We start from the raw sequence: 14297 nt of genomic DNA, 5'->3' as shown, positions 1-14297 counted from the left end.
TTATAAACTAGGTTTTGGAAAATTAAAATGTAATGTTAAACCATGGACAATTTTATTGAGTGAGTAGGTAGGTATACAATATTTTGTATATGAAAATAATCTATCTAATAATTACTTAGAACATATTATAATAAAAAAAGTATTTGGATATACTGAATAATAATAAAGTACATAGGTACATTGAATATAAAGCTAGATTTAATGTATTGTAATCATAAATAAATTTTGACCATAAACTAATTTTGTTTGCAATCCCAATATACAAATGATTAAAATAAAATAATACTTTTACTTACAATTACTTAAATAATTTCTTACAACGTTTCATTGTGTTTATGGCGCGGTGTAAATACGTACGTAGACAACACAGCGCCATCTATTAAGCACCTCATTCTCAATCATTCATTGTAGACGCCTGCAAAGCGCGATGCGGCAATATTTAGTTAATAAGAAACGCAACAGGTGAGAGCGGGCTATCAGCTTCTATCCATCACCATTCCGGGAGATGAGATAACAGACGCGCTTCACGCTTTTTAGCATGGGCGTTCGCAGCTTTTAGCCCTAAGGGACTAACTCACTACCCCCCCTCTCGATGCTTCACAACGCAAAATGCGAGAGTAGCTTATCGCTGAAAGTGATGTTTTTAACAGCGACGGGTGCGAAGGAACTCTAGTATTGGCTCAGTACTCACCGCGCGCGCAGTACGTCACCTCGCAGGAGCAGAGTGTGATTTACAAGCCGGAATGCTAGAGTAACTTGTCTTTGAATGGATTTTTGAAGCACGACAGGTGAAATAACGGACGCGTTAGCGACTTCTATCCGTTTTGTCCCGGGAGCGCTTCACAAGGCAAAGTGTGACAGTAGTTTATCGCTGAAAGTAATGTTTTTAACAGCGACGGGTGCGAAGGAACTCTAGTATTGGCTTAGTACTCACCGCGCGCGCAGTACGTCACCTCGCAGGAGCAGAGTGTGATCTACAAGCCGGAATGCTAGAGTAACATTGTCTTTGAATGGATTTTTGAAGCACGACAGGTGAAATAACGGACGCGTTAGCGACTTCTATCCGTTTTGTCCCGGGAGCGCTTCACAAGGCAAAGTGTGACAGTAGTTTATCGCTGAAAGTAATGTTTTTAACAGCGACGGGTGCGAAGGAACTCTAGTATTGGCTCAGTACTCACCGCGCGCGCAGTACGTCACCTCGCAGGAGCAGAGTGTGATCTACAAGCCGGAATGCTAGAGTAACATTGTCTTTGAATGGATTTTTGAAGCACGACAGGTGAAATACGACGCGCTTGCGACTTCTATCCGTTTTGTCCCGGGAGCGCTTCACAAGGCAAAGTGTGACAGTAGTTTATCGCTGAAAATGATGTTCTTGAACAGCGACGGGTGCGACGGGGCCCTGGTGTGGGCGGGCGGGCGCGTGGCGAGCGCGATGGCCACGGTGTCGCGCACGTGCGCGCGCGGCACGTCGCCGCGCAGGCTGAGCAGGCGCACCAGCTGCTCCTCCGACATGTCGGGGCACTTGGCCACCACGCCGTGCAGGTCCAGGGACAGCATCTCGATGTCTTGGCAGCGGAGCACCTGCCGAAAAAAACTCATTTATTTATGCAAGTAGGCTTTTAAAAAGCACTTTTACACGTCCCAGTATTAACCTGTAATGTGGGGACCGGGAGTTGACAATGAAAGAGTCTATACTGTGCGATGCTAGTATATTTGAGTGCGTCAGTTTACGCAGCAACGTCAAATATATAGGTTTGGCGCGTATACATACTACACCTCCCCCCTTTTTAAAAGAAAAAAATTGGTTTACAATATTTTTTCAAATATTAAATTTAGTTACAACAATTCAAAACAAAATATCAAAATACATTAAAATCCGAAAATAAAATCTAATTTCAAATGATCATAATTTTCATTACAAATCATAATTGTAAAAAGTAATTGAACATAAAAAAAAAAACCAAAAGTTTACAGACCACAAAATATTTTTTTTGTTTTTACATTCATATTTTTAGAGAAAAAGAAATACATAAATGAGTTGACTAATTTAGAAAATTCCACATAAACTGATATTTAAATAGGATAATTTTTTGACTATCAAACATAACAATCTACACAGACAGAAAAACAGATTTTTAAAGATGTTACAGTATAAATTAAATATTTAGATGTTGTAAAATAATTTCATTACTTCCAAATTATTACGAAACAGACAATATTTAAATTTTAAAGAAAGTAATTGTTAGATATACAAAACTATAAATTCCAATTCAAATAGTAATTACAAGGTTTCTGTTTCAATAGTAAATTTAGACACCTACATACCATGAAAATATCGCCACAAAAATTATACATCGCAAAGTTTTCTTATCTACAGAATTTAAAATATATTAAGTACTTAAAGTGTTACATTACAGTAGTTGCAATGATATTATAATTTTATATAATATAATTGAGTAGTTGGGTCAAATTAATTATAATGTTAATAATTGATAATAAAATTATTTACTGTTTAATTTATAAAACACACATACTACAAAATAATATGTCATTTCAGTTTTGTAAAATTTTCAATAACCTTGTTTACCATGATAAAATAATGATAGAGTTTACAGATTAGACACAATTTGATGCATTTCATATTTAATTTCTGACACATTTACCATTTTATTTATTTTAACTAGGTATCGTAAACATGATATCAAGTATTCGTAATGTTCATAGTATTATTTTAAACAAATAAAATTGTGTAGTGGGATCCTAATATTGGTAACTTAATATAACATTACTCTTAAACTATCTCAAAATATTATTCTCAAATTATCAATTCTACAAATGTTAAAACATATTATTATTATATCAGTTCCATAACTTCAAAATTGTATCGAAACAACTGAAACTAAAATATTCATAACTTTGCCATTTACTTTCCATATTTAACAATGATAAATATTTCTCAATCATATAACATTGCCTGTAAAAGGTTTTGCACACACAACACAATCTTAACTTTTTTTTAAACACATCTCAATAAACATAATCTTTCTTACATTCTCCTATATTTATTACCTCTTGGGCATAATAATATCTCTCTTACTTGGCATATTCACTTATTTAGGTAGGTACTATTTTTATTTATTTATTTATATACCTCTTATTGGGTATATGGACACATATTATTTATTTAGGCTGGCCAGCTCTATTTTTTATTCATAACTCACTTTTTTATTTATTTTATTTTATTTTAGGTACAGTCTGTTTATTTTATAGTCGACTTTTTATAAGACATTTTAGTCTTTGTTGCTATGCATAGACTTATTAAGGGTCATGTTTTAAGATCACTCGATCTCCAACTATTTTCACGGAGAGAAACTCGTCTACACCATGATCAAATGAAGGATCTGATTCCCTTGACTGTACCTTGTGCCCTTATTTTATATAAACGAGTCCTCTTTTAAGGTATTTTTGACCTCCAACAGCTTACACAGAGAAATCTCGTTTACACCATGATCAAACTGAAGGATTCGACGTCGTTTTGTACCTCCTTTTTTTGCCATAATTAGCTTTACAACATATTTATTTCTCTTTCATAAACATTCAATTCCAAACAATAAAATCAAACGTTTGAATTCTTTAGCATAAATGATTTTGTTTACTTGTGGTTGATCATTCCACTAGTGTTACAAAATATCTCTACTAAAGTATTCCCTATTTTTAAAATAATACTTTCCATTCTACAATCAAAACAATCTATCAATCACATAACATAATCCTTAACATCCATTTATTTCACATTCCTTTTTCACATCGTTCATTCGAATGTAACTAATGCACTCTATTGTTACAAAAGCTTTTTAATACATTCGTACTTTCAATCTACCAAAACTATTCAAAATCTGATTTCTAATATCTCTCTCGTAATACAAAAAATAAATCCATCTATCTCATCAAAAGTTTTCAAAGTAAATCTTTCTGTAATATTAGGAACCCACTATAAAACAAAACTTGATAACTATCAAACAAAATCATTCTACGTATTTAGCTTGTTCCAAATATGTTAACGTTTAACATTTCATTAAACAACTAATTCTAAAGAACTGATAAAATGATGTCAGGCAAACAAGTTATTATGTTACAATATTCTGTTGTTCACTGCTTTCCCACTAAGGTATAGCTTCATATTACTTTCTGATGAACGTCACTAACCAAAAATGCTGATGCGGTTACACGTGCAGTCTTGTAAGTAGGCAATGCAATTATTGCGCAATACGACTATCTGAAGTTGTGAACTATGTGAATATACAATTAATTATAAAATCGAAAAATCCTCTATAACATACATTGCAATATTTAAAATGCGTTACAAGATAAAAGTCTCAAAAAATATTTTATGTGAAATATTAACACTGTCAATCAAATTAATAAGAAAGTTACTATTAAAGTTTCTGAATATAAGTCAAAATAAGTATTCAAGTTATGGAATACTTTTTATTATTACAAATAGGTTTTCTTTAATAAAAGTTTAGGTTTTATTCGAAATAATATGCTGATTTTTTTTTTAAGTACTTTAACAATAGTACTGGCTCGTAATCATAAATTATGTTATTAATTTAAATGTCCTATTATGTATTTAAAAGAAAGTGATACAGTAAATGAAAAATATGTAATATAAAATGTAGTTATGAATTTAATCAAAATGAAAATTTAATTTAATTTCAAGGGTATTATCTAATCCTGATGATAGTTATGTACGAAACAAAATTAAATAATATCTCGAAAAATTCGAAATTAACAAATAAAAGTATAAAGTGTTAAAGAATTTACAGGCATTGGTCTAGCTTTAATTGTCGTGATTTAAGTACTCTTTATTTATTAGTAAAAACAAAATACTGTTAAAGTCGAAATTATAAATCTATTATTGTAAATAAAACGTTACAGACGTGTTAAAAGTTAAATTGAAAAAAAAAAATCGGATCGAGTTAAAATGTTGAACAATGATAAATCACAATAATTATTTACTTAGATTTTTAGATAAATCATGATAAACTGAACAAAGTTAATAAACGCTGTATTTAGAGTAAATTACATTTAATTATTTTTTTTTTAAATAATCATTCGTTAAAATATTAAGTAGTTTAGCTATATCAAATCGATACAATTTATTAAATTAAAAATGTATAATTTCAATCAAATAGAATATTTAAAGTTGTGAAATGAAAAGTTGACTGGTAGAAATTGCTCAATATAGTGCATTGAGCTTGAAAAGATTCTTGTAAATTACAACTAAATCTCTGCTATCGTAAATAAGTCATAGAGTTATTTGAATTTACTAAAAAAATAAGTACGTTTTTGCACATTTATTACAAAAATATAATATAAGAAATAAAATTGAAGAATTAAAACTGTTTGAAATTTCAATTGAAAATATGATGTTTAACTTTAAATTTATCGTCTTGAAAAATACAAAAAATGCTATGCATATAAAAATATTTTTATCAGTTATTTGGCACAGAAATAATGAAATTTAAAACCAACTAACGAAACAGTACAATGACTACGAAGGAATTTGCTGACGAATGTGAACCGCAAATAGCTCGACACTTACTTAGGTACTTTGATAAAATTAATTTCTAATACATAGTTGAAATTACGATTTGAAAATGCATACCCTGGATTAATAAATAAAATTCCTTGCCATTAATAAATCAAAACAGATAATTATGTAATAAAGTATTCACAAGACAGCACATTTCAAAATTTAAAACTTAATTGATTTTTATGGATTCTACATAAATATTTATTTTTACCACTGAAAATTATAATGACAACCAATATTTTAAAAAATATGTGAAATGAATAATTTCAAATACCAATTCTAGTGATATTAAATCTGCAATTAAAACTATTTTAATTAAGCAAACAAAATTAATTACAATGAACAATTAATAGATAAAGTCTTTAACCAATTTCTTTTAAAAATATTGAAATTTATATTTTGATGAAGTAAACTGCAAATTAATATAAAATATTTAAAAATGTGTTAATAATGTTATAATTTTGGACATTATTCAGACTTCAAAATTACTTACTTAATTTGACCCTTCTACGTTAAATTCTTAATTTCTAAAAAATACACAAATTACACAGTGGCCACATATGAATTACAAAATTAGTTATTTAAGTATTTAAAATTAAATGTAAATATTTTTTTTTTTTATATATTCAAAAATAATGTAAAAGTTGAAGAAATACGTAATTTAGTAGGTACTTGCTAATTCTTTCATCTCCTTAACGTGAGCTTCATCACCCGGCGGCATCCGGAACCTTGACACGAACTCTCCCAGCAGCCAGCAACAATTCCATCATCTGACTCGAACAAACTCCCAGCGCCCTGCACATCACCAAACCTCCATCTGGCACCATCTACGCCCGGCAGCCAGCATTTCCATTTTTCTTAGTTTTAGATCTTCTTAAAATTCTCCGACATTCGATTTATTTCACTTGTTCTTCAAATTAAAGTCTTCATCTTCTTTATTCGATTTTATTTTTCACCAATTTTCGTATTTCAGTCAATTTATTAAAAAAAATCACATTATTTATTTAACACCAATTAATTCATTATTTAATTGCACAGCACTGCCCTAAGGCAGCACTGGCAGGGTCGCCATGTAATGTGGGGACCGGGAGTTGACAATGAAAGAGTCTATACTGTGCGATGCTAGTATATTTGAGTGCGTCAGTTTACGCAGCAACGTCAAATATATAGGTTTGGCGCGTATACATACTACAAACCCTACCACTGCTTCAGGCAGGACAATAGATGGGCCAGTGCTCAGAAGCAGCGCAAGAAACTCAGTCACTATTGTCAGCCTCTTCTTCAAGGATTTAATGGAAAGACACATTGGTAGGTCGGATGCCAAGAGATAAAGTCTGGAGGCTTTATGTAGTTGTAATGAGAGCTATTTGCAATAGAAATGTGTGTTATAGTCAGATGTGCCGTCGATGTAGTAATTGAACATACTACATTGCCGGTCAAAACCGTTAATGCACATTAACATTTTTTTCACAATAATTCATAAAACTGCAAGCTTTTCTTCATTAGTTTTTGAAAGTTAATCTAGCATTTCATTGAACATGAATATTTCAAGTAATGCTTACAATCCCAATTGATGCACAGAATACAACAATTCATGATTTAGAATATAAATAGCTTTTGCCCGCGGCTTCACCCGCGTGAAAGCCTATATGTTATTCTGGGTTACAAACAATAATACTGTGAAGTTTCATCAAAATCCGTTCAGTAGTTTTTGCGTGAAAGAGTAACAAACATCCAGACATCCACACAAACATATAATACTAGCTGACCCGGCGAACTTTGTTCCGCCTTAATGGCAATAAATAAGCAGACTTTTTTTTATTTCGAACGGGATAAAAAGTATCCTATGTCCTTCTCCTGACTCTAAACTACCTCCCTGACAATTTTCAGCTAAATCGGTTCAGCCGTTCTTGAGTTATAAGTGGAGTAACTAACACGACTTTCTTTTATATATATAGATTAGTAGGATAGTAGGATAAACAGCTTACCTCAGCTAACATGCTGATGACTTCGAACGGCCAGTCTACGTTCACAACTTCAGGCGCGATCTTTTTGAAGAACGATCTAATTTGGTTCGCCTCTTTCACAATTTTTGTGGCTGCTTGCTGAGCTTCTTCGACAGTCTTGAAAACTACTTTCTTTGATAACATTGCTGTAATATATTTCTTGTAAACAAGATTTTGCGCCTCATTTATAACATATTCGAAGTTTTTATCTCTCAAATGGTTGTAATCTTGAAAATAGTCATCGAGGGTAATGCAAATGGTATCAACTGGGATGCTAGAAGGTAGCCACTTCGACGTGAATAGCGAATCGAAGTGTACTTCTAAGTCTAAGAATGCTTCTTCGAGAAGGAATCTTGCAGCTTCGTCCCGTAAATTCTGAAATAAAATAATTAATTAAATATCTATCCTATACTTATTCTACAATTATTTTCATTCGGAATATTCTAGACAAAATTAATTTCGGTAATAGGCAGATGCTGAATGGCATACGTTTAGCGGCGACGTTCATCTCATCAAAATTCAGCACAGTGCGTGGGATGAAATGCGCAAGAATGAAAATATATTGTCATAAATCCCACCCCTCAATATTCTGCACAAGTCTGTAGAATACTAAATGGCAGCGCCACTTCATATACTTTTATGAGATTATTATGAGGCTGGTTCCGCCCGCGTGTTTCCCGATATGATTAATTATTTGCTTTAGATATAAAATAAAGTTAGAGGGTATTTCTTTCACTGTTCATTAAAATCACATAATCCATACACATAAAACCTTCGTGCTAATATTTGACTACTGTGTATTTGTTGATACCTGGATTGTGTTATGTATCTTGCTGAACTTAGCCCCGGATCGACCAGTTAAATCCAGATGGGCAGTGGCGCCATCTACTAGCTTTGTTCAATGTAGTGGTTCCGTTAGTGCATTTCTACTTTCATTAACCTTTAAAGTCCCAGACGGCATACATTAATGCCATAACAATTGATTATCTATTGTGTCTAGATTCGCGGGCCTTGAAGGATTAAGTAGTTTTTACTTATCTTACACGTCACGTGGTCCATACAGGTGCTGGCTGAGTAATATACCTATTATTGTCGCGCGGATCATGGCGGCCGGGCGACTAGTGGCCAGTGGCAGCGTAAGGGGGGGGGCCCGCCCCGGGTGCCAAGCATCAGGGGGTGACAAAAGTCGCGCAGATTACTCTAATAGTCATGTGGGGGGTGCAGTACTCATTTGTGCAATGCAAAAGATTTCGTGCATTACGTTATTACAGTTTTTACTATCTTCATAACATTACTAAACTTGCTTAAGCCTCTCGCTCTTGTTCTGTGGAGATTACGTGATGCGTGCAGTACCTGCTACGCCAGTCAGTTCGTACCTGGAAGGTGCCGAGCATCTTGTCGAACTTGGCCTCAGCGGGCGGGTCGCAGTGGCCAGTGGCGCCATCTGCTCGCTGTTGTTCACTGTAGTGATCACGTGGTACACGCAGCACTAGTCACAAAGTCCGTACCTGGAAGGTGCCGAGCATCTTGTCGAACTTGGCCTCAGCGGGCGGGTCGCAGTGGCCAGTGGCGCCATCTGCTCGCTGTTGTTCACTGTAGTGATCACGTGGTACACGCAGCACTAGTCACAAAGTCCGTACCTGGAAGGTGCCGAGCATCTTGTCGAACTTGGCCTCAGCGGGCGGGTCGCAGTGGCCAGTGGCGCCATCTGCTCGCTGTTGTTCACTGTAGTGGTCACGTGGTACACGCAGCACTAGTCACATAGTCCGTACCTGGAAGGTGCCGAGCATCTTGTCGAACTTGGCCTCAGCGGGCGGGTCGCAGTGGCCAGTGGCGCCATCTGCTCGCTGTTGTTCACTGTAGTGGTCACGTGGTACACGCAGCACTAGTCACATAGTCCGTACCTGAAAGGTGCCGAGCATCTTGTCGAACTTGGCCTCAGCGGGCGGGTCGCAGTGGCCAGTGGCGCCATCTGCTCGCTGTTGTTCACTGTAGTGGTCACGTGGTACACGCAGCACTAGTCACATAGTCCGTACCTGGAAGGTGCCGAGCATCTTGTCGAACTTGGCCTCAGCGGGCGGGTCGCAGTGGCCAGTGGCGCCATCTGCTCGCTGTTGTTCACTGTAGTGGTCACGTGGTACACGCAGCACTAGTCACATAGTCCGTACCTGGAAGGTGCCGAGCATCTTGTCGAACTTGGCCTCGGCAGGCGGGTCGTGGCGGCCGGGCGGCCAGTGGCGCGCCTGCGTCTGCTGCGCCAGGCGCGCCATCTGCTCGCTGTTGTTCACGATCGTGATCATGTGGTGCGTGAAGTACGCCACGCGGGAACGATCAGCGAAATGGCTGTTCTAAAAATTAAAAATACTTGTAAAAATTCACCCCTGTAAGTTGGCATTATAAACACTATATTATGCAATAGCAAAAATTACAAACCTTAAATTGTATAACGCCTTCCCTATACATATTTCCATATCGAGTAACTTGATCTATACTCAGCAGCAGTGCTTTAAATGTTATTTCTTTGCTTATTGTTTCTGTCACCTGAAAATAATAATTCGTAAATATTGCCAGTCTTTTGAGGCTATTGAATTTCCCTTGATATTTGAAAATTCAAAGAAACGACGTAGTACCTATTAGGTTCTGTCTGTCCCTGTCTAACATAACATGAGTATGTACCTATAATTTTTTTCATAACAAAAAAGCTATTTTTGATTCCATATTTACCTGCAAGTTTTGATCAATCATTTGGAAAATAATGACGGGTGCATGCGTGTGGTAGGCGTTAGAGTGTGGCTCCACTTCGGGGGCCCTTTGTCCGCTCCACTCTGCTCGCTCCGACTCGAGAGTTTTCTCCATCCATTCCATGTAGTTTGATTCCATTTTCTGTACACATATTGCATAACAATAAGTTTTTAAGTTAACTTACAATTACATTACAATAATCACATCATACAATAGGTACCTGTAAGTATTCATCTTGTAGTTTTTGCATAATTTCTTCACTGAGCAAAGGAGGCAGTTTAGAAACATCAATGTTAAGTTGCAAGCTTCCCATCAACTCGTGCCCAGGATATGTGTTCAGGATCCAAGATAGCAAGGTAACATATTCATTGCCCTCTATACCAGTCTGAACTACATCTTGTAGCTGCAAACGAAAATGTATAATAATTTAACATATTATGTTACGCCATGAACTTAGTACTAACTGTTTCGTTTTATAGTAAGTAGTACAGTAGTTTTGATAAAGGAGAAGGACTCTACTGGAGAAAGGGCGCAACGCGACGACGCGTGGTGGCCAAACTGTCTTTGTTAATTCCCTATTTTAAATGATTTTTTAAATTACTAAACACTTACACTGGACGACAGACATGTGTGGTACATGTTTACATATTTATTGACTATGTCGTAGTGCGGCGGGAAGCACGGTACACAAAGCGTTTTAACTACTCTCAAGTCTTCCAAAATGAGTTGTCTCGTCAACTCGAGGTAGCGAACCAGCCACAGCTTATTGTCCTCTCGCTCATCCACCCGGGTTCCCTCGATACGTTGAGCGACGGCACATTCTAACACCTCAAAAGCTTTGGTGCGCCAGTTCTTAGGGCGACCAGGCGGCATAAAACCAGTTTGAGACTGTTGCTGTAAATAAAAAATCATTTTAAAATACAAAAACATACAACATTATGGAAACTGAACAATAATCAGTAATTATTTGCGGTAAAGGATGACACAAATAAACTACAGAGTTGAAAAACAATATGCCACTACAAAAATACACACAATAGATAAGATGTGCATAAAAAACCATGTAGTCCTACTTTTTGTCTATTTTTATTGAAGAAAACAATGCACATAATAGATTTAGTTTTAAAATGATACAAACCTGTAAAGCCATTTGATCTCTTTTCTCCTCCCTCTCAATAATTCTTAATGCAGTCACAATAACAGTGGGCTCTTTACGAACAGTATTCAAAGTTCTTGCCAAAATAAGCTTTATTTGTTTTTCAAGTAGATTTGAAACCATTTCTACATCTTCAAAGTATGCCTTCAACATAATTTTGTCATGTGATGACTGGTTTGGCAATCTATGTAATTCATATAACAAATCATCTCTAGAGTTCTCCAAATCATTCAGGCACTAAAAATAAATAATGTCTATGTATAAAGTAAATAAAGTATCTGTATACTTATAGGTGAACATGAAGATATAAACACATATTATTCTTGGATGGATGCTTTGAACACCTTGAACCATTTCATACAAATTAATCTTTTGAAAACCAATTTATGGTTCAAAGAATGGCTTTGAAACAAAACTTTTTCATTGAGTCACAAATGCAACTTTGTTACCTGGTGGGCATGTAACAGTTTTCCTTCTCCAATCCACTGCTTTGTTTTGGCAACACTTTCAGGGACCGTGAAGATGTGCTTCAAGCTGTCCATGGCAGTGACGTACTGCGAGTGCCGGGAGTCCTCCTCCCTCACAGCTTGCAGGGACGCAACCAGAGGAGGAACTCCTTTTAACAGCTCCTCTAATTCATCCATCCTAAATTATGAATGATTACTAAATTAATAATTCATTAGTCGGTAGTTGTCATGTAATACTATTTTAATTTACAAAGTGAACATTTTAAGCTGTATTCTATACTTTTATCTTTGTGTTATGAGTAACAGCTATTATAGAAACATCAAATTAAACATTTACAGGGTTTACTATATTATATTATACTCAATATCAAACATAAAAATAAAAAAATGGAAGGTCCTATACTACCTTTACAAAATATAAATATTATTGTTGATCCATATTCTGTATGTTTTAAACAAATTCGACTAAAACATTTTATTTTCAGGTTGATAGAAGAATTCCAGATCAATGTTGGTAATGATACAAGTATGTTAAAGACTAAAAAATAACTACTGAGAAGTCTTACTTTACACTAATTTCCTGAACATCGTCCAGACATTCCTGCAACTGTTTAAGACCAACACTGACGCCATCCAGCTTTCCTTGGACTGCTGACTTCAACTGAGCTTCAATTGAAGCTTTTTTATGGGTAATTCTCTTTTTATAGTGCTCAACCTAAAACAAACAGCATAATAATTGAGAGTGCATGTTTTGTGAACCCAAATCATGATGAGTCAGCTTTAATTATCTCACATACCTATTTAGGGTCAATTGAATTATTATGACATAGATCAAAATAGAACTCAACTCAACTAGTCTCAAGACCATAGAACAGTAAGTACGTAATAGGCAATCAATGTGTGGAGCGGCAACTAAAGAAAACTCAAAGCAACCGTAAAACTTCAGTCAGAAAGTAAGTACATGTATAAAGTGGCGCAAATTATCTACAGTACATCCCCAATTACACAAAAATTTTATAAAATTCAAAAGAATGTAAGTGATAATAGTTTCCACTGCAATTATTTATTACTGATAAAGTTTAAATAATATTAAACCTGTGTTTAGAAGTACTTTATACGTACTTTTTCAAGTTGTCCAGGCCTTTGCATCATATTCATAACCATTTTTTCTGCAGCTGCCTTGGCCTCTTCTTCGATCTCGTCCATGGTGCTCGTAATAAATTCAATTAAATTAATTTATTATTAATCACTATTTCCACTTGAACTCCAAAAATTTTACAAGTTCGTTCCTTTCCTTCTTCTTCTTCTTCTTTTATTTTGGCGACGGCTTGGTTTTGAGAACCATGATTTCGCCAATGTCACGTAAACAGCTTTGACAAAGTTACAGGGTTTTAAGAGAAAAAAAAAAAAAAAAAAAGAGAAAATATTTAAGTTTTTAACAATAAGCGAAATTATTTGTGTGAGTACCTAAAACAAAACAAAAAAGACGTCACAAATTGAGACAACACAAATATATACATAATACAGGGGTTAAAATAGTGGGAGAAGGAGGGTAGGATGGGAGATTGGGAGGGGAAAAATAATTTTGATTATACCTACAAGCGAATTTTTCGGGATTGGATAAATTTTGATAATTGTTTTAAAAGCGGAGGATTCATGGAGTTTAGTAAACATTTAATATTAGTAGGGCGAGGGACGCTGTCAGGGAGGAAATCTAATAAGGAGGAACCTATGTTTGGACAATTAAAAAAAATATGATTGGTTGTGCCTTCGTCTAAGCCACATTCGCACAAGGAACTATCCTTTATATGCATCTTCGCTAGGTGAACCGGAGTACACGCATGACCAATTCGCAACCGACATATAATTGAAACAGAGCTTTTAGGAAGGTGTTTGTATTTAAAAAACCAAGGTTTAGGGGGAATATCTTTTTGAATATCTGCATAATATTTGCCAGCCAACCTTTTTGAGTTATCCCAATGAGTTCTCCACGATTTATAGAGATGGCCTTGAGAGAGAGATGCAGCATCGTGTGAGAATAAAAAGTAGTGTTCTAGTGAACCAAAGGATATGGCATGTTTAGCACACGAGTCGACAGATTCATTACCTGGGATTCCTCTGTGACTAGGAATCCAAGCCAATACTATGTTGATATCCTTCAGTCGACAATCGAAAAGGGCTTGTCTTATTTTTAGAACTGTGGGGAATTTTACTTTGCATTTGAAAGGGTTAGCCAAAATTGATTGTAGGCAACTAAGGGAGTCCGAGAAGATTAAAACGTTATTTAACGAATGGGATTTCACATAAAGTATGGCTTCTAAGATAGCTGT

The 14297-nt window shown here is 35.3% G+C and overlaps 1 protein-coding gene across 1 annotated transcript; it reads right to left on the bottom strand.

Annotated features, from left to right (window-relative positions):
* Positions 1–35: 35 nt before the first annotated feature.
* LOC135072514 (exocyst complex component 3) lies at positions 36–13268 on the bottom strand. Its single transcript, XM_063966455.1, has 11 exons — positions 13090–13268; positions 12534–12682; positions 11950–12145; positions 11483–11737; positions 10957–11238; positions 10565–10747; positions 10327–10485; positions 10036–10143; positions 9771–9950; positions 7585–7977; positions 36–1581 (listed from the first exon to the last, which is right to left on the bottom strand). Exons 1-11 carry the CDS (start codon positions 13171–13173, stop codon positions 1327–1329), a joined length of 2244 nt encoding a protein of 747 aa, XP_063822525.1. The 5' UTR covers positions 13174–13268; the 3' UTR covers positions 36–1326.
* Between the last annotated feature and the right edge of the window lie 1029 nt (positions 13269–14297).

Source organism: Ostrinia nubilalis, chromosome 6 (genome assembly GCF_963855985.1).
Source record: "Ostrinia nubilalis chromosome 6, ilOstNubi1.1, whole genome shotgun sequence".
NCBI lineage: Eukaryota > Metazoa > Arthropoda > Insecta > Lepidoptera > Crambidae > Ostrinia > Ostrinia nubilalis.
The sequence above is the reverse complement of the archived record's forward strand: the minus strand, read 5'-3'. Positions and strand labels throughout refer to the sequence as shown.